This window comes from Podarcis vaucheri (assembly GCF_965113315.1).
Source record: "Podarcis vaucheri genome assembly, chromosome: 16".
NCBI lineage: Eukaryota > Metazoa > Chordata > Lepidosauria > Squamata > Lacertidae > Podarcis > Podarcis vaucheri.
The window spans coordinates 1,723,846-1,744,133 of NC_138754.1; the positions used below are offsets into that span (position 1 = coordinate 1,723,846).

General features: G+C 45.3%; 2 protein-coding genes and 2 long non-coding RNA genes across 8 annotated transcripts in view; 2 read left to right on the forward strand and 2 right to left on the reverse strand.

Moving 5' to 3' along the window:
* The window catches only part of LOC309520387 (hemicentin-1-like), a 67,139-nt gene that overhangs the window by 13,639 nt on the left and 33,212 nt on the right, over window positions 1-20,288 (forward strand). For 2 of the 3 annotated variants that reach the window (XM_082202074.1, XM_082202072.1), the window contains exons 3-4: window positions 11,027-11,329; window positions 12,070-12,192. In XM_082202074.1, coding sequence (XP_082058200.1) covers window positions 11,027-11,329; window positions 12,070-12,192 — 426 coding nt within the window. Of the gene's footprint in view, window positions 1-10,521; window positions 10,943-11,026; window positions 11,330-12,069; window positions 12,193-20,288 lie in introns of those variants that run through there. The other variant, XM_082202073.1, reaches the window with a different exon arrangement.
* Window positions 5-5,720, forward strand: LOC309520510 (SLAM family member 9-like). 3 transcript variants are annotated; one of them, XM_082202396.1, is made up of 6 exons: window positions 5-390; window positions 2,384-2,725; window positions 2,871-3,170; window positions 4,049-4,174; window positions 4,314-4,494; window positions 4,992-5,720. In XM_082202396.1, exons 1-6 carry the CDS (start codon window positions 318-320, stop codon window positions 5,167-5,169), a joined length of 1,200 nt encoding a protein of 399 aa, XP_082058522.1. In that variant the 5' UTR covers window positions 5-317; the 3' UTR covers window positions 5,170-5,720. The 3 variants fall into 3 exon arrangements, with proteins under 3 accessions (XP_082058522.1, XP_082058524.1, XP_082058523.1); XM_082202398.1 differs by having other exon boundaries at window positions 4,314-4,414; XM_082202397.1 differs by having other exon boundaries at window positions 4,049-4,414; window positions 4,992-5,107.
* Window positions 4,002-19,878, reverse strand: LOC309520759. The gene is made up of 4 exons (XR_014214384.1): window positions 19,811-19,878; window positions 8,993-9,170; window positions 6,369-6,694; window positions 4,002-4,133 (listed from the first exon to the last, which is right to left on the reverse strand). It is a non-coding gene; the product is annotated as an uncharacterized lncRNA (long non-coding RNA).
* LOC309520777 lies at window positions 12,878-14,101 on the reverse strand. Its single transcript, XR_014214403.1, has 3 exons — window positions 13,669-14,101; window positions 13,346-13,540; window positions 12,878-13,156 (listed from the first exon to the last, which is right to left on the reverse strand). It is a non-coding gene; the product is annotated as an uncharacterized lncRNA (long non-coding RNA).

The following is a 20,288-nucleotide window of genomic DNA, read 5'->3' on the forward strand; positions in this document are numbered from 1 at the left end:
TCAGTTGATCATTTCTTAATGTACAGATCCAGCATGGGCCACATGATAGCCTGGGTTTAGTTTTCTGGTTTCAGCTGGACTTGGAGGGGTGGCTTGTTGAGCAGCAGTGATCACAAACATCCCAGGGGAAACAATTAAGTTGTGGTGCCTATGCCTTTGGCCCAACCCAGAAGGGCTGACCCAAAAGGGACAAACCTCTTTGGTGAGTTCTATGTCAGCCCCACAGGACACGACTCCTCACCGCCTACTCTAAAGAAACAAGAGAGCAGCGAAGGGTTTGTGTGCAGTGGGAGAGTTCTCCACACCCGAGGCCAGAGATGGCTGTGTTGCGCGCTAGCAAAAGTCTCCAGACCCTTCTTCTCTGCTGCACATTAATCTGCTCCTATTCTGGTAAGTTGACCAAGGCTTGCTAAAGCCTTAACACATCAGAATTTTGATGGGGAGTGGGTGTTGAAGGAGGAAACCAGAAATGTACGTTTTCATGCTTTGCAAAGAGGAGATAGACACTTATCAGTTCCATAACCGCAAGTAGTAACCACGACTTCAGCTTCTGTTCTTTGATCACTTGTAAACCTTTGACAATGGAGCTGTGAAGATGGAGACCTTTGGTGAATCAAACATCTACTGCTGGAGAAAAAAGCGAATAGGATGAGGAAAGGTAAGTTGAATGGGCTAGAAATCAGGGGTGAGCTTAGCTGTAGAGTCTGTAGTCTATCGTAAAGCTTGTGTTTCTTTAACTATGCAATATATAAAGCTGCACGACTGATAGTTCCCAACATTTCTCTCTAATGGTGGGGAAATAAAGATGACACGGAGTCGTAGAATCTTGTTAGACAGAAACATCTTCAATGTGGCTGAAAAGAATCTCACTAATCTGTCTTTTTAGTTCATTTTCAAAACCCGAAGTATGGTTGGGTTTCTTTCTAAGCTTCAAGTCTATAACAATAAAAATATCTTACTGGGTTGAATGAATGAATGACAACAAAAATATATAATTTGCATTACAAAACATAATATTATTGAAATACTTTGACTTTTCCAAAATGGTAGACCCAGCTTTCATTCCTACCCATCCATGACCTCTGAGAAAAACATAAATCTTCTCTTGTCCCTATACCATTCCATTGTCATCTCATAACTTTATTACATTTCCCCCCCCCACTGTAATCCAATTAGCAACTGGAAACAAGGTGAGGAACTGGCCGCTGGTGATATTTTTTGAGAAAATCCTCTTGAATTTGACTAGACAAAAGGGGTCCCTTTTCCAAAATTCTACTTAGAAAATTTTGCAATCTGGTTCTTAAAATTGAAAGGTTCTCAAATAGCCCCACAACATATAAAATAAAAATCACAATTAAGTAGAACTCTGAGCAGCAAAAATGAAATAAACAGCTGCATCAATAAAAGCAGTATTTTTAGTTTTTTCATGAAATATATTTGAGTGGAAACATGGCAGTTCGAGGTGGAGGAAGAACCCTCCTTTGCTAGCAAATTGTGACTAAAGTTTTACTTCTACTTCCATGGTTCACAGGGATCAAATTCCTCACATGTAAATAGCAGGATCTAATCAGATTTGTTTTCCTCTCAAGCACTGAAATTAAGAGCTGTCCTCTAGGATGTCATTTGTGAGTTTTATTCGCTTTACTGACTCTCCCTGTTTGTAGCTCGCTTTGTTTTCATAATTGCAGAATTGACATGCTTTGTCCTGAGTCCAGGCTACGGTTCAGTCTCGATATTAGGAAATCACATGGGAGCTAAATCTTTCTGGATGTAGAGAGGATAATGATTCAGTATCACGTTTAGCTGAGCTGGAGGACTCTTTTGGAAGGTACAACTGGCTCAAAAACATAACAGCATTGCTATAAATGCCCTGCAATTTTTAACTCACTGCACTGACTTCTAGTTCATTTCTGTGCTGTTGAAAGAGTTCTAGCTATTTCACTGATGGCATCAACTTCAAAAGACAAAGTTTTTAATTCAGATAAGTGCTTCCCAAAGTTTTTTTGGCCAACGCCGCTTGGTTCCAAAAATTCATCCGCAGTGCCCTCTACACCATAAAAAGCATCATTCAGAATAACGATTTGCATGATGTAGAAAATAAGGGAGACATTCAAAACAGTAACAATTAATTACACCTTTATTCAAAATCTAATTAAAACTACTTCAGCAATTCAACAATGATTTAGAATCATAGAACTGTAGAGTTGGGAATAGTTGTTTACAGAACTTCAGAATCTAGCAAAGAGCTTATGTAAATACCAAGATTTAATAAGAATACAGAAGATTATGGGCTTGATTCTGGGCTCCCTGTAGGCATCTACCCAGTAGACATTTGATTGATTTGCCACCTTTCCCATTCTTTCTCTCCACTCCTCAAAAAAAGGTGCTGTAAGCAACTCATCACAGACTCAGACCCTGCGTCAGGTGAGCGGGATCCTGGGACAATCCATCTTGCTTCCTGCCAATGTCTCATCAGCAGAACAATTGGCCTTCATTGAGTGGAATTTTCAGTGGAACGGCATAAGGGTGCAGATTGCTAAGTTCAGGGATGGGAAGCTGGAGCGGCCGGATCCAAATGACAGGTTTGGGCAGAGGATAGAAATTGCCAATGAATCCACACTGAGGATCAAAAATCTGGAGATGGAGGACAGTGGAATATATGGAGTTCGTGTGACATTCAGTACAGGAACGTTGAAAGATCATAAACTCTGCCTCACTGTATATGGTAAGTAATTATTTTGTCATCCTCATCTGTTTCTTGTGGAATTGGCCGTAGGAAGGGACGCAGGAGTGCTGGTTCTATCAAGTTACTGGCATTCGTGGGGAAAGGGGCACAGAGGATGTGTCTTTTGTCATATGTTTTTCAACAGAGCCCATCCCAGAGCCAAAGATTCTCCACAAAGATGTCTTCAAGACTCCAGATGGTTGCAATGTGACCCTACAGTGTCGGGTGCCTGGAAAGAGGGGATTTGATGTATCCTGGAAAAGAGGGGACCCCCTCAGGGACTTAGACAATGGGTCAGACAGGTACCACCTCACAGAAAACGGTACGGATCTCCACCTGTTCTGGAAGCGCAACTCTTCAGGGCCCACCTACACCTGCCTGGTCACCAATCCAGCCGAACAGAGGAGCAACTCCTTCAACTTGCTCGACGTCTGCAAAACCCACAGTGAGCAAGTCTCCATGTATTTTATCCAGTTTAAACAAAATAGAGATTTCTAAGCAGAGTACATACAATAGAAAATAATTATTAATAATGCACAGATAAAATAAGCATTAGTGGAAAAACTACTCAAAGTATATGCAGCTAAATATGTGGCTGGGCACACCTGCAGAAATTTTTAAAAGGTTTTTGCGGGCATCTAAGACAGCAAGGGCTTTTTCTCCAAGGAGCTCCAGGTGGTGTCCATTGTTCTCTCCATCCTTATTTAATACCCATAAGCCTGGGGAGTAGATTAGGCTAAGGGGCAGTGGCAGGCACCCAAAGTCACCCATTGAGTCCCCTTTGAGGTTCCCAACAATTAATCAGTATGTATGAAATATACTTGGAGTCAAGAGTGGATTTAATGCTCTTTATTCAGCTCATAGTGGTGAGGAGGAATGGAAGCTCCCCCAGAATGTCTGCTTTATATACATTATTTACACAATGGGCCCCACGTGATTGGCTAATTCCGGGATTCTCCTGTAGGCCAATCAGGTTGCGGATTCACTTCCACCTGGAGCTGGATTGGGTGGCTCCTGTGGACCAATCAGACTGCTGCATTCTGGACCCTATTGTTCTAGGACCAATCAGACTGCTGCATTTTGAATCCTATTCAACTCAGTACATAACAATATACATTCATGAAGTGAAATAAAATAAAGCCCATAATCTGTGTGTGCTGCCTGGATTGGTTTATAACGATGGAGCAGAACCCAAATACTTCCTTAAGAAGCAGCAGCAGCAGCTCATAAAGGCAGGTGTTTTTAACCATGTTTATCCTGGGATGGGGCACAGAGGCAGTTGCTGTCAATTATCTCTTGATGGACAATTGTGGCCACCTGCAGGTAGCTCTGGATCATCCACCTCAGGTCCTCCGCTCTGGTTTGTTGCTGTTGTGCCTCTCCTCGTGGTGGTAGCAGGTTTGGGGCTCTGGCAATGGAAGAAAAGCAGGATGACTCTATCTGAAAGAGGTAGGGAGTGTCTTCCTTTCCTTGCCCATCTTTGGCCAGCCAGCATAGCCCCAAACACCTTTTCCTTCCTTTGTTTTCTCCTGCAAGGCAGGCCTTCTCAGTGCAACCGAATAAACTTGTCTAATGTCTCACCCTGCAGCTGTGGCCTCTGTGAGAGGAGAGGAGGGGTATGTCAGTCCTGGGCTTCACTACGCAGAGCTCCCCAAAAGATGGATCCCTTCAGAAGGGAGTGAGAGCCAGGTGAGAGCGATATGGTCTTGCATGGTGGGACTAAAACAGAGACACTCTGCACTTGGGGAGCTCTTTAGGTTGAAGAAAAGGTGAGAAATAAGCGTTTAAAATTATACATGGTTTGGAGAAAGTAGATTGGGATAAATCTGCCCTCAAAACAATAGACCTTGTAGGAAATGAAGGTGGATTTTAGGAGATTCAGGACAGGCAAAACAAAAGACTTCTTCAGTGCCAATGGAACTCACCCTGGCAAAAGGCGGTGATATGGCCACCATCATGGATGGTTTTAAAAGAGGATTAGACAAATTCCATGGAAAAGGAAGATAAGGCTATTGATAGCTACTAGCCACAATAGCCAGATTTATCCACTCACCCCGGGAGTTTACGATAAAGGCCAGGTAAAAATCTTATGAATGAATGAAGAAAAGAAGTTGCTACCTTTTGCCTGATCCCCACTCCTGTTTTACACACACACAGCTAATTTCCCCTGGCTGAAGAGTGGGTCTCCTTCCCTTCTAGCTCTTCCATGTAAACAAACAAAAGATACCCTGTCTATCATCATTTTTCCTTTTCTTTTTCATTTCAGGAAGACGATAATCTCTCTGCAACCCCAGATCAGAATCCTGAAACAAATTCTCCAATTATCTATAGCCAGATCCAAACAGATCACTGAAACAAGGTCAAGCTTCAATTATTGGGAGCAAAGGTTGACTGGGCCTTCTTCCATTGCCTCAGCCCTGGAACAGAGAGCTTTCGTGGGGTAGATCTGAATGGAGAGCTGGTGGTCTAGTGGGCAAAAGGTAGACTGGGATCTAGTGGTGGATCTCTGGGTGAACAGCAATGGATCAAAAAGGATTTCTCTGACTCCCAGTTGTGTGATGACAACAACAACTAAAAGGCCCAGTGGATAGCCTGATGGAGTAGAGGCCCACAGAGATCAGGATTTCTATATCTTCTCAGCCAGAGCATTGGGCAACCAACTGTCATTCAACCTGACCTACCTCACAGTACTGTTGCAAGAAGAGATGTTGTTTGGCGTCCAGCTGTCTTGAGAGACAATGGAGTGCCCCTCCAGGGGTGAAGTCACATCACTATGTTAGCAGCACCAAAGCGACCTCTCTGGGGTGCAAGCCTGAGCAGTGCATATTGAGGTCCTGAGCTGCTCAGATGAATAGACACACCTCTCAGGTCCAAAGAAGAGCATAGCAATGATCTCCTTAAAACAACAGTCCCAGGGAAAAAAGGTTGCGAGAACATAATTGCTACTGATCCCTTCTTTCTTATAAATGTCAAAATAAACCTTTCCAATGGCTCAGTTTGCCTTGTCTGCTTCTTAGAAAATGTCGATATAGAAACATTAGCACAGGTCTGACTTTGCCTAAGGTAGCTTTCTGAGTTCCTATGCAGGAAATGCAAAAGAGGACAGACTTGGATCTTATCCACACCTCTCCTTAATATGGATTGTGAACCCCTTGTGCATCTTCTAGTTCCACCTTCCAAGGTATGGATGGGCCCAGAGAGATGGATGTTGAGGTCGCTGACTGTTTCCTGTGGCCGTACGTCCACCCTTGGCTTTCTCCTCCCACTTCTCAGATATAGAAGATATCAGCCATTGTTGTAGCTGTGCTATAAATAGCAACCTGTGAGAACAAACCCTCTTCCTGCAGTTTAAATGTCAGAGAGGCCAGCAAATACTAGTTAAGGTTGCATCTATTTCTGAAGTTTATCTGACCACATCTTCTCGCCTCTGACACGTTTCCTGTGCTGCATCGGTGAAGTTTGCTTGTGGTGCACCTTCTGGGATGTCCATTTCAGTCATTATTCCGGGGGCGGGGGGAAGGTGAACTGATTTCCCCCTTTCCTGACCGTGTTTGGTTATACTCAGATATTGTTTTATAAATTTCCTTAAAGAGATCCTATGTTATGTTTCACAACTAGTAGACCCAAACAGTGAAATTTTTACTTACCATATACATAAAGGAGGAAGGTGTGATCTTGAAACACTTTTGTAATAAATCTCACACAAACTTTACATGCTCCAATGTCCTCTGTCTCCAAAGCTTTGATCCGCAGAGTGATCTTGCTGGCTACTTTCAGCCCCTGCCCAAATCTGTCTGTTGGATTAGACCCCTCCGGTTTTTCATCCCTGAATTCAGCAAGCTGAAATGCCAAACCAGCTTTTCCCATTTGATTCTTTCCATGGCTTCTACCGAGGGAATGTTTACAGCTAGCAAGGATCCCATCCACCCGACACAAGTGAGGATTCTGGCACTTCATTACTTGGAAAGCCTATTTATAAAAGAGAAAGTAGAGGGGAAAACTTATGTCCCAATAAAAAATGACAAAGGCACATGACCCATGACGCTTGAGGCTTCCTCCTTGCAAAGGAGGCTGCAGGTTTTGCAAGCTTCTACCTGCATCTAGTCATTGCTATCCATCACCCATCAAATAGCCAATGCTGCTGGTAACCCTTACAATCTGGGATCCACATTCTGTCTACACTAGGGAGCATCGCCCACAAACCACAAAGGAATCAGTCTAGAGGACACATGGAAGGAGGCCCCTGGGTCGGCTTCAGGTGTCCTGCTGTGATGGCCTGGGACTTGGGCTCGGACTTGGAACCAGAGGAGACTCAGTCTGCACTGGATCCTTTGCTTCAGGCATCATCTGAACCTAGTCTGGGGCCTGATCCTGAAGAGTCCCAGTCTGCACAGGTTCCCCTGCAACAAGCACCAGCTGGGCCGAGTCAGGGGCCTGAGCCTGCCCTCGCTCCAGATGCGGGGATTCCCTTGTTGCCTCCAGCTGGGCCGTCACTTACAGCTGCTCCACTACCGGTTGGGTCAGGGGCGGCTGAGGCGGCCTCTGGGTCTAGTAACCCACCGACGTCTCGCGAGCTGCAGAGACTAAGGTCTGAGAGAAGGAGAGACCTGAGTACTCGCAGGAGGAGTGCTCACTTTTGGGCGAGACAGAGATAAAAGGCTGTCGGACCCTGCCTCAGGTTGTGGGAGCAACATTGCTATTTGCCAGAACCTGCCTGAGATCCTGTGCCTGACCTTGCCTGGTTTCCTGCCTCGTGTCCTGCCAGACTGACTCCTCGCGGAGCCCTTGGATTTGGGACCAGACCTGGACTGCATGTCTCAGGCTACCCCCGGGCCCAGCACACCTGCCAGATTCCTGCCTTACCTGTGGTTTAGACAGTCAAAAGCAGGAGAGTTAGCCAAGCTTTTTGACTCTATCCCCCTCACAACTGTCCTTTGTCAGGTGAGATGGGCTTCACTTTGCTTGGTTCAGCCCCTCCAGGTTTGATCACAGACCCCACCCCCAACCATGGCAGTTTCCATTGTTTGGCCCACCAGCTTCAATCTTACTTCCCTTTTAGGCTAGAGTACCATTTCTTTCTGTCTTTTTGCTCCAACAAGCATTATTTTCTGCACCAGCCTTATGTCACTGATGGTGGATGTTCTGCCCAGAGCCTCAAGAAATCAGGCCCACAGCCAGTCGCTGTAGATTGATCAGAATGAGATGGACCCCTAGGGTCTGACTTGGTGTAAGGTAGCTATCAAGTTATATAACTCTGTCAGCATGGAAAACCCAGTCACAACGTCCTGGCTGGGTGGACCATCCAGCCCCCACTTCAGAATGTCCCATGAAGAGTCCACCCCATTGCAAGGCATGATGTATGTGGATGTATTGATTTGTGGGGGGCCAAGGCATATTTTGCAGGGGGCACACCCAAGTTAAATGCTAGTTATCTCAGTTGGTTAGAATATGGTGCTAACCATGGGTTTGATCCCAATATGGGCCAAGGACTGTAGCTCAGTGGCAGAGTTCTTGCAAGCAGAACTTCCTGGGTTCAATCCCCAGTTTCTCCAGATAAGGTTGGGAGAGACTCCTGCCTGAAATCCCAGACAGCTGCTGATAGTCAGTGTTAAACATTAGTGAGCTAGATGGACCAATGGTCTGATTTGCTATAAGGCAGCTTCCTGTGCTCCTAAGTTCCTCATTTTGCAGGACCTACAGTCATACCACGGGTTAAATATGCTTCAGGTTGAGCATTTTCAGGATACACTCCGCAGCAACCTGGAAGTAACGGAACACATTACTTCCGGATTTCGCCGCTTGCGCATGCACAGACGCTCAAAATGACATCACATGCTTTGGCGTTTGCCTCCTAGGTGGGTCATAAGGAAAGGGTTAAATGAGTGTGATGTGATTGGCCAGTGGGAATGCAAGGGGTGGAGTAAAAGTTAGGGTGGGAGGTTTTGAAAGTCAGTTGAGGTTTGGGAGTTGAAGAAGGAAGAGGGAAGATTAGGTGTGGGTTGGTTGAGTTGTATTGTGAAAGAGTGCACAGGTATGAAGTTTACGGCATGTAATGCCCTAAGAGAGAATATTATGAAAATGATATACAGGTGGTACATGACACCACTTCAGCAGAGACACAATTCTGGATTTTTCTCAGAGACCACCTCTTCAGAATATTCTTGTGTTCTTCCTTTGGTATGTTCCTGACTACTTGCAAACCCCACTACTACCCCTCAATGCAAGGGGGAGAGAGATTGTGAGTTTGGTCTGATGTTAGTTACTCACAGTCAGTTAGGGCCTCTTCTCTTGAGCTTGAAGCACCTTCCAGAGCGCCCTCGATGGAACCAGGTTTTAAGGATGCTTCGGCAGAAGCTTTCAACAGCTTAATTCCATGTGTGTGATCTTTGTTACTGAGCTGAATTTGGGGGATAATCTGTACGTCTGATGAGGGTGATCATCATCCCTGAAAGTGTAGACGAAATGGGAGAAAAACATGGGGCAGGGTAAGTGACGTCAAGCTGAATGCTTCTCAGGGCAGAAAGGTTTTCCTGCAGGATTTTGTCCTGGAACCTGTCAGCCACTGAACAATACAAAACAATGATGTGAGCAGAGTGGTGTTTTTAAAAGTGAACAAGAAAAGGGTTTTGACGATGTTGGTGGAACAGAGTCAATTTCTTCTCTGAACTTGGTATTAGCTTCATCTCTATTTCATACATACATACATACATACATACATACATACATAGAAAAATACTTTGCTTTTAGATTCCATCCTTGCTGCTTAGAATAACTTTGTGCTGGCTTAGAGTTTTGTCTGCTGAATTTTCCATAAAAGTTTGGTACTGCTCTGATTTTGCAAAGGCCTTTGAGGATTAGTTACAATAAAATGGAATATAAAAGACGTAAAATAAATCAAATTATTTTGTGTTGCTTGTTTGCTTCCCTGAGATTTGACCTTGGGACAGCTTTGAATAGATTTAAAAGATCGTTTTATTCATGAATGAGGTTCAGACATCACTTTGCTATATCAGGATAAGGAATGGAGATATTCTTTCAGAGTGATTCCTGGGTCAGAAACATACAAATATTGGAGCCAGTCTAGTGTTTAATTCTGGCTTGTGGAGAAAACTGAGTGCATACCGGCAATAGTGTTTGTTCTTAAACATTTATGCTAGATATAACACTCTCTGGACTACATCAAGTAGACCAGTATTTTATTTTTAAACATTTTACTTTTAATGTTTACCTGAATCAATTTTCTTTCTGGGTTTTTCAAGTTTCGATATCCTCTGCAAATGATGCAGCCCTTTGAGACACTGCCGGAAAGAAGCAAACAGGATGTTTTTCTTGCAGAAGATCCGTCTTCAGACTATTGCCGTTTTTTTAAGCCCCTGAAGACAGCAAATAAATTTCAGCTGGCCCAAAATGCAGCAGCCGACTTCTGGCCGGGATTCCATTTGTACAGTGGTACCTCGGGTTAAGTACTTACCGTATTTTTCGCACTATAGGACGCACTTTTTCCCCTCCAAAAATGAAGGGGAAATGTGTGTGCGTCCTATGGTGCGAATGCAGGCTTTCGCTGAAGCCTGGAGAGCGAGAGGGGCCAGTGCGCACTGACCCCTCTCGCTCTCCAGGCTTCAGGAGAGCCCCACCACCAGCCCCACAAGCTCGGGGGACAGCGGGAGAGGCGCAGCGCGCCATTCCTGCTGTCCCCCGACTTGGCTAGAAGGCTGGCGGGGGGAGAAGCCTGCTCCTCCCCGTCGCCAGCCCCGCAAACTCAGGGGACAGCGGGAGAGGCGCTTTTTCAAATTGCTTTTTCAAACTTCTCTAAACATGATAATGACACTCATTTTGTTTGTATCTCCTCCCCCACCACCCTCCCCTCACTAGAAATTGTAAGCCATGCAGTGGGGAACCCAACCCATCAGGTAAAGGGAATCCTGGGAGGATCAGTCTTGTTTCCTGCCAATGTATCTCAAGGAATAACAGTGGAGAAAATGGAATGGGACTTTCTACCACAAAGGGGTGGCCTGGGCTTTTGGCTGGGGGAATTCAGTCATGGGAAACTGGAGCACCTGAGTCCCACTGACCGGTTTGGACAACGGCTAGACATGGTGGATGAGACAACACTGAGGATCAAAGACCTGGAGTTGGATGACAGTGGGATCTACAATGCTCGCATCTGGTTTACTAAGGCACACTTTCAAGAACAGAGTTTCAGCCTCACTGTTTATGGTAAGTTATTGCTTTCACTCTTTGACTCATGGAATAGGATGAATAGGACCCAAACCTTATGCTGTTTTCCTTTGTGTTCCACAGAGCCAGTGCCAACACCACAGATAGACCACCAAGTGGAATCCAAGACTCCAGATGGATGTAATGCGATCCTGCGATGCCACACACCTGGAAGGAAAGATCTCAGTGTCTCCTGGGAAACAGGGGATCTGCACAGGGCCTTAGGAAAGAGTGTGAATCAGTACCAGGTTTCTGACAATGGCCGGGAGCTCCGTGTCTCCTTCTGGAACAGTTCTTTCAACTCCAAATTCACCTGCCTGGTCAGCAATCCTGTTGGTCGAAAGGGAGCCTCGTTTGACTTGCTCAACGTCTGCCAGAGTGATGAAGGTGAGCAATATAGCTTTTCCTTCATTATGCAAAGGAGGTCCTTGTGGTTGCGAAAAGGCAGGCTAGCCTTTAACATGAGGGATTAGTAACACTTGCTTATCTATTGTTATTTATTCTACTGCTCTCAGCTGAGTGTGAGCATGAGAATCTGAATCGCGGGGTCATGAGTTTAAGCCCTGCATTGAACAAAAGATTCCAGCAATGCAGGGGGTTGGACTAGATTACTCTACTTGTCCCTTCCAACTCTACAATTCTATGATTCTGTGAGAGTCACTCTGACGATTGTTATTAGAGTATGTTTTGAGAGACTCTTATTGTTCATTGTGTGGGATATAAAGCTGTCAGTCAAGGTCAATATTCCGAGAGGACTAACTGCCTCTATGAGGCAGGCAGTTTTGTCAGCTGGTTGGTCAGTTGCTGCTAGGAGTGTTAACTGGTAACTGCTCGGATGCAGTCTTCTCATGACTCACTACAATCTAGTATATCTGTTGTGTAACCTAAGCCTGCCTTCAGGAACAACTCTGTAAACCTGAATGAATCTGATAGTAAAGTAATTTATGTTGATATGATTCAGATTGATGTGTGTTTTCTTTAAGAGGGACAGAAAGGGATATTCAACCAGGAAGGTATAACTATTGATAGGAATCAGACAAGTTAGCAACCCGCTTGTTGCTGCATAAACTCAGACAGGGGCTTGTTTAAACTCTGCTAAATTATATAAATGTCCCCACACGTTGCAGGTGGACAGTTTGGACCATTGCTTATCCCTGCCCTCATATCTCTTCTGGTGATAATGGTGACGGTGATGGTGGGGATGATGATGTGGAGGCGCTGGAAGATCAGATTAGAAAGGCATAGAAGAGGTAGGACCATCTCTATTAACTTCTTCCAATCTCTCCAAAATGGGGGCTTCCTGCCAAATATACCTCTACCTTTCTTTTGCTTATCCTGAGAGGCAGAGAGTGGTCAGTGCCATGGACTCAATAATGTTTCTCATTTTGCACTCCACAGGTGTTCTGTGATGTGAGAAGAAGGGGAGAGTATCCGGAGCTCAGGAGCCACCCAGAAGATGGTAGTGACGAGGTGAGATGATCGGTGCACAAAGTAATGGTGGGGTGATTATTTTTATCTACCAGTGAAATCATCTGATACATTTGGGAGGCGTTTATTACTTCAGTTATTATTATTAATGTTGCAATCTGTTATTCTTAAAGAAACAACAGCAACAGCAGGAACAAGCGGATTTCAAACAGGCCACTGACCTGATAATAATAATGAATGGCCATCAGTTTGGCACAACCCATCCCTACGAGGAGGCTTCTCTTAAAATCACCATATTTTTCACTCTATAAGACGCACCAGACCACAAGACGCACCTAGTTTTTGGAAGAGGAAAACAAGAAAAAAAATATTCTGAATCTCAGAAGCCAGAACAGCAAGAGGGATCGCTGTGCAGTGAAAGCAGCAATCCCTCTTGCTGTTCTGGCTTCTGGGATAGCTGCGCAGCCTGCATTCACTCCATAAGATGCACACACATTTCCCCTTACTTTTTAGGAGGGAAAAGTGAGTCTTATAGAGCAAAAAATACAATACCTTTCGCTGGCACTGGACTCCATCCCATCCAGCCAAAATAAGTACTAGCTTCTCTCTCTTATGCTGGAAAGGCTGCGGAGAGAGGTGCTCGTTTTCATGCATGGTGGAGCTCCACGTTGGTCTACTCCTTTTGGGAAAAGGTGTTTCACACTTTTTTCCAAAATTATGCTGCAATCCCCTCCACCCACCTGAGCTCTTGCCTTGTTATCATTAGACTCAAATTTAAACAATAGCCTTAAATGCAGAGACGTATTTTAAGTATTATCAGCAGCCCGATTTACAATAGCCTGTTACAGGAAACACCCTATAGAGATTCCCATTGAAATCTGGGTAAATAACATTTGGAATGCAGCTGTATCGGAACTCCTTACTTCCCATAGACGGCTAATTAAAAAACTTCAAAGACAGACACTTAACAACAACCTTAAATGCAGAGATGGCCCAGAGGCAGCATGCCAGAGGGAGAGAGGCTTATCTCCCTCTCACTGTGTGTAAGACTCCCGTTTCTACTCCCCTCAGCTTGTCCTCCCTCCTCTTCAGATCCTCGCTGTCTTTCAGAATGTCCCTGACATTTTCATTGAGAGAATAAACGGTATTTGGATTGAAACATAAATATTGCTTGTGTACTGTGTGCTGCATATGACACTTAATAAGAATGCACCACTGTACAAGTTACTGTAGTTATAGGTTGTTCTTGTATTTTCATTGACTCCAATAAATGTTATTTGGATTGAAAAAACAAAAACAGGCCAGTGACCCAAAAAGACTTAACCAATTGATTATGGCACAAGGGGAGGCCGGCAGCTTGTGCCAAGATCCTGTTCCCATCAGGGGAACATGCATGCTCAGTTTAAGTGAACAGAATTGAACCTTCCCCTCTCCAGCTAGTGAACGGAGGATTCAGCCCTCTGACCGCAGGGCTCTGCTTCCCACATCCTTCCCCCAGTGAACCCAACAGGATTGCGCTCTCCCCTCACCAGCTGTTCTGGACTCTTCCCAAAATATTACATGTATCCTTGATTATTTATCCTTGATAATAACTGAGTTCTGGAGAATGGAAATGACATACTTTTGTCAATTCAAAACGGGCAATTCCACCCGCTCTCTTATGGTCTTAGTTATGGCAAGTTCTCCAGGAGCCCGTGGAACTAGAAAGCTAGCCCTAAAGCTGGAACTGAGGTGCAGGAAAAATGCTTGCTTTTAGGCAAATTGGTATCCTTTCTTGGAGAACGCTGGACTTGGACAGGACTTTAATTTGGTCCAGGGTTCAGGTGGGACAAAATGCACAGAAACTCTTTTAGAAAGAAGTTGCATCTCCAGAGTTCCTACTGTCATAATTTCTCTTCCCCTCCAGGTTGACTCAGACAGAGAGGAATTAACGAGTAGTTCCACACCACCCAGGGAATCCTTTCCTTCTCCCAATTCTTCTCCAGTCTCAGAAACAGAGCCCTCAGAGATTGAACACTGCATCCCACAGACCAACATGGGAGATCAGGCACAACACAAGACATCTGTAACATCTCCGGGAGCCACTGCTGAGGAATTCACTGAGGGTCTCTCTGGTGGCTCCTGCGGACCATTGAAGATCTCTCATCGCTGCCAGTTGAGCCGGAGCTACAGCCAACCCAGCAGCCTTCAACTCTGGCCCCAAAAGTCTTGTGACCAGGACAGAGAGCAACATACCAAAACTTATCCAGTGACTATGGAAGGGGTCTCCTCGAGTGCAAGGAATCTCAGGAATGGTTTCATCACCAGCAGCAGTATATAAGGCACCCCTCTTGAGCCTTCCTGTTGCTGGAAACAGTACAGGCCTGTTATAAGGGGGGGGGACTGCTCCTTTTCCCTTATAGGGTACCCAAGAGCCCACACAGAGTCCTTTTGTAGGTTCTCTATCAGTAGGAGAAAATAACAGAGGCCAAGCAGAGAATATTGAGAAGCAAAGCAGCTAGTAAGCCTGATCTTTATTGATGTTGATGGGTTTACCTGGCTGTTAATGGGTTTACCTGGACAGTCTGGCTATTCTTTTTGGATGATAACTACCGTATTTTTCGCCCTATAGGGCGCACTTTTCCCCCTCCAAAAATGAAGGGGAAATCTGGGTGCATCCTATGGGGCGAATGCAGGCTTTCGCTGAAGCCTGGAGAGCAAGAGGGGTCAGTGCGCACCGACCCCTCTTGCTATCCAGGCTTCAGGAAGCTCTGCGCAACCCTCAGGAGACCGGCTCCAAGGGTTGCGCAGAGCTGCCTGCAGTCCTCAGCTCAGCGCAGCTCTGCGCCGCCATCCGGAGCAGGGCGCTAAGTCCTGCCCCGCTCCAGATGGCGCCGCGGAGCTGCCTGCCGTCCCGGGACTGCAGATGGTGGCGCAGATCTGCCTGCAGTCCCGGGATCAGCGCACTTCTCCCCATCGCCAGCCCCACAAGCTCGGGGGACAGCGGGGAGGCAGAGCGCGCCTTCCCGCTGTTCCCCGACCTGGTTCTTCCAGCCCCGCACCTGGGGGGGAAATAATTTTTTTTCTTTATTTCCCCCCCAAAAAAACCTAGGTGCGTCCTATGGGCCGGAGCGTCCTATGGGGCGCAAAATACGGTACTTAATTCCTGAGTCCAGGTCACAGTCTCACCCTATTCATACACAGACACACCCTTAAGACATGATTTGTGAACAAAGAGACAATGGGAGCCTTTTCCATTTCCTACCTCCGTGCAGAGAAATATTTGAAGCGACTGAAAGAGTCAAAATGGCTTTAGGACTGTTTTCCTGTACTGTTTCCAGACATGTGGTTTATATATTTATGTATGAGTTTGCCTTGTACAGTTTTGAACATTTTTTAAAATATATAATACCTTAAAATTCCTATAAGGGGTCTCTGGTTCCTTAAACCCAGGCACCTTATAATAATAACAACTATTATTGGTTAGTGTTTTTTTTTAATTAATGAAGTAAAATACAGTGACTAAAATAAATTATTTATAAAATTATGTATTATTATTATTATTATTATTATTATTACTACTACTACTACTACTACTACTACTACTACCATTACTACTACCATAATTATTATGCCGGCCAAGAGGGCCAAGAGAGCCAAAATGGAGCCTGGCACGCTTCCCTTGCGCAGCTTGCTAACTGTCCGTGCCGATCCAAAAGTCCTTCTGCCTCTCCTTGACTGGTTAGCAGAGCGATCGCAGTGGCATGAAGCAAATGCAGTGTGTGGGTAATAATTTCAGACTTGACGCAGCCTGCCTTGCTTATCTCCAAGTCTTTATTCGTGCAGTAAAACAGCTCATAAATCTCCTGGTGAGAGAGCACACATCTTGTCTCTCGCCTTGCATCCGAGCAAAACACAGACTGAAACACTCAGAGTAAAACCACTCCCGAATGTGTCTGTAACCACGCCTCAGACTTCATTCATAACATCACTCAGAACTCTTTAACCCTGTAAGTTCTGAAACCCTTAACAATTATTACTCATGGAGGGGTGGGCAGGGCTGGTCCAAGACATTTTGGCACCTGAGGCAAACCCCAGGGGGCAATGGTGGTATTGTTCTGTGACTGCTGGTTCCATAAGGTGACTCAGGGCTTATTCACACTCCTGGCTTATCAACACTTCCTGCCAGAGTGGTATCTATTTATCTACTTGCACTTTGATGTGCTTTTGAACTGCTAGGTTGGCAGGAGCAGGGACCGAGCAACGGGAGCTCACCCCGTCACGGGGATTCGCGTGGTGTCCAGAATTGAACACAGTATTCCAAGTGTGGTCTGTCCAAGGCAGAATGGAGCATGACTACTACTATCCTTGATCTAGACCAGTGGTGGCCAAACTTGGGCCTGCAGCTGTTTTTGGACTACAACTCCCATTATCCCTAGCTAACAGGACCAGTGGTCAGGGATGATGGGAATTGTAGTCCCAAAACAGCTGGAGGGCCAAGTTTGGGGGTGCCTGACCTATTCCCTCTCGCTGAACTACAATTCCCAGAACTCCCTGTGAAGAGAGATTGATGGATAAACCGCTCTGGGAATTGTAGCTGTAGCAGAGAAATGTTGGGGTTCCCTGATCTAGACAGTATAATTCTGTTGATGAAGCCTAGAATAGCATTGGCTTTTTTTGCTGCTGCATCACACTGTTGACCCCTGTTAAACATGTGATCCACTAAGGCCCCTAGATCTCTTTCACATGTACTACTGACAACCCAGATGGCCTCCATCTTATATTTGTGCTGCTGGTTATTCCTGCCTAAATTCTCTCTGAATTGCTGTATGGTGCCGCCGAACTTACACTGCCCAGTCCTCAGGCACCCACACTTAAATGTTCTGCCACCTTTTTTATTTTATTTTAAACTAAAGCATTCTGGTTCTATCCCAATTCAAGTGGAGCCCATCCCTTTTGTACAGACCCAGGTTGCCCCAGAATGTTCCCCAGTGCAGAACAAAACCAAACTCCTCCTCTGAACACTATCCTGTCATCCACACATTGAGGCCACACAGCTCTGCTTGTCCATCTGTCCCTGCATGTGGAACTGGTAGTACTTCAGAGAAGGCTACCTTGGAGGTCCTGACTTTCAGCATCCTTCCCAGCATACTAAATTTGGCTTCCGGGACCCCTAGGCTACATTTCCCCATGTCACTGGTGCCAACATGCACTGGGGCCACTGATTCCTCTCCAGCGCTGTCTGCCAGGCTATCTAGGCAATGAGAAACATCCACAACCTTTTGTCCACCCCATGGTTCATCGGACACCCAACTATCTATATGTTGATCTATATTCTTTACTACCACGATCCCACCACCCACAGGAGAGGCATCTTCCCACAAGAGGCAGTGAAGACCACCATCCTGGACGGCTTGAAAAGAGGATGAGATACATGTTTGGAGGAGGAGAAGACTGTTGAGGGATTCTGGGCAGGATGGCTGTCCTCTGCCTCCTCCATTGGAGGCAGCAAATGCTTCTGAATACCAGCTACTAGAAAACACAGAAGGAGAGACCATCCTGGTGCTCAGGGTGGGAGATCATTTATTTTGGGAAGGAGACATATGGTATTTTCCCTACGAGGGAGACTAAAAGTTAAGGAGGCAAATATTTTAACAACAGTAGAGTGACGATTCTTGTCTGGTGTCACCAAGAGGGAGTTCCAAAGAATAGTGCTGCCAACCCTTGGAAGTGCAAAGCAAACATTTTGAACTTGATATTTGCTTCATCTCCATTACATACATACATACATACATACATACATACATACATGCTTTGCTTTTAGATTACATATTTGCTGCTTAGAATAACTTTGTGCTGCGTTAGAGCTTTCTCTGCTGAATTTTCCATAAAAGTTTTGTACTGCTCTGATTTTGCAAAGGCCTTTGAGGATTAGTTTTTGTTGTTGTTAAATTTGTAACAGCCTCCTCAGTCTGCAAAAGCTACCGTATTTTTTGCTCTATAAGACTCACTTTTTCCCTCCTAAAAAGTAAGGGAAAATGTGTGTGTGTCTTATGGAGCGAATGCAGGCTGCGCAGCTATCCCAGAAGCCACAACACCAAGAGGGATCGCTGCGCAGCAAATCCTCTTGCTGTTCTGGCTTCTGAGATTCAGAATATTTTTTTTCCTTGTTTTCCTCCTCCAAAAACTAGGTGTGTCTTGTGGTCTGGTGCGTCTTATAGAGCAAAAAATACGGTACTTGCATTTTTCATTGCTTTGGCTCTGCCCAGATCGGTCAGAAGACTTTTCTTAACAGCCAATCTTTGCAAACAGCAATTCAGCTCCTCCCCCACAATCCACACCCAGGGACACACTTCTGCAGAGTGAACTTTGCAAAGAGAGGAATTCTGCTCCTCTCCCACAAACCACATGCAACGATACACTTCCGCAGAGAAGCAAACATGGCTTTTGCTTGCAGATGTTTCCTCTTCAGAATGTTGCTGTACTTTCTTCTGGGTAAGTCGCGCACTGCTTTGTTCTGAAGAGCAGTAAGATCTGTGCCAGCAGCTGGTGTTTCCAGAGGCTGGGGAAGAGACTGACCATTGTTATCCTCCCCGACATTTGCCTCCTGCAGCTGCCGGACTCATCTGGAGAAGGATTTGGGAGCCATCTTCCCCTCCCCTCTGAATTGCATTTAAGCCAGGCTGCCTGGAGTGTAGCAAGACCAGGGCCAGAAACTTCATTGTCCATTAACTTTTGTGTTGCTTTGTATCGATGTACTTAAGTTTCAATTTTTTTTTGGGGGGGGCAATATTGAATTTATTCTGTGTTTGCCAGATTGTTTATTTCTGTCATTTTTTAATTTACTGTCATATTCTGTATTTCGTACATTTGTGTTTCCAATGCTCTGTATTTTGATGTTTTGAATGTTTGCTGTGAGCCACTTTGAGCTCAGCTCCTTGCAGAACAGACGCATATCAATCAATCCCAGTCAAGAGAGAAGTAACTGAGAAAGCTGCTTACTGGTTACTAGCACTTTTTTTCTGTGGGGATGCAGGGTTACACATACCCCTCAACATTTTGTGAATCTAGGTTTGGCTTCATTGGGGGCCATATTTCAATATGAGCAGGAAAATGAGAGTACCTCTAAACATTTTTCACCAAAAATGCAGTGTTGGTCACTGGAACCCAGTTCCCCATGACGGTGGGGCAATGCCACAGTGATCTTTGTTATTGAGCTCAGTTTGTAGGACAATCTGCACATATGACGAAGGTGGAAGTTAGAGAGCCCAACCATGGGTGGTGCCAGAGTCGATGAGAGGTAGAGCCAACTAATTCGAGTTCTGTTTCTGTCTGCGATACTAAGAGCTACAAGAATAACACAGATACTACTAAGGAGGAGGCAGTGCCAGGGCTAGTTTAAAGTAAAAAAGAAGATGGCTAAAGACAGACTGAAGCTGGCAAAGGCAGTGCCCCACTCACCCTCAGGGAACAGTCTCCACTCCTGTGAAGTGTTGCTGCACATTTGCAACTGTTTCTCTTCTTTGCAAAGGTTTTGCAGGACTCCGAAAGGTTGGTGATCTCCAAATGTTGGTGAGAATCAAATAATAATAATAATTAATAATCAGATTTTTATTTATTTATACCCCGCCCAACTGGCTGGCTTTCCCCAGCCACTCTGGGCAGCTTCCAACTGAATATTAAAAACAATACAGCATCAGACATTAAAAACTTCCCTAAACAGGGCCGCCTTCAGTTGTCTTTTAAAAGTAAAATATTTCTTTATTGCCTTGACATCTGCTAGGAGGGCATTCCACAGGGCGGGCGCCACCACCGAGAAGGCCCTCTGCCTGGTTCCCTGTAACTTCACTTCTCGCAGCGAGGGAACCGCCAGAAGGCCCTCGGAGCTGGACCTCTGTGTCTGGGCAGAACGATGGGGGGTGGAGACGCTCCTTCAGGT

What these genes read in the sequence shown, in the direction of transcription:
- LOC309520510 (XM_082202396.1), top strand. Translation starts at nt 318, where the DNA reads ATGGCTGTGTTGCGCGCTAGCAAAAGTCTCCAGACCCTTCTTCTCTGC. An exon ending in CGACGTCTGCAAAACCCACA is followed by an intron (nt 3,171 to 4,048) that starts GTGAGCAAGTCT and finishes GGCCACCTGCAG; the next exon opens with GTAGCTCTGGATCATCCACC. An exon ending in CTCTTTAGGTTGAAGAAAAG is followed by an intron (nt 4,495 to 4,991) that starts GTGAGAAATAAG and finishes TTTTCATTTCAG; the next exon opens with GAAGACGATAATCTCTCTGC.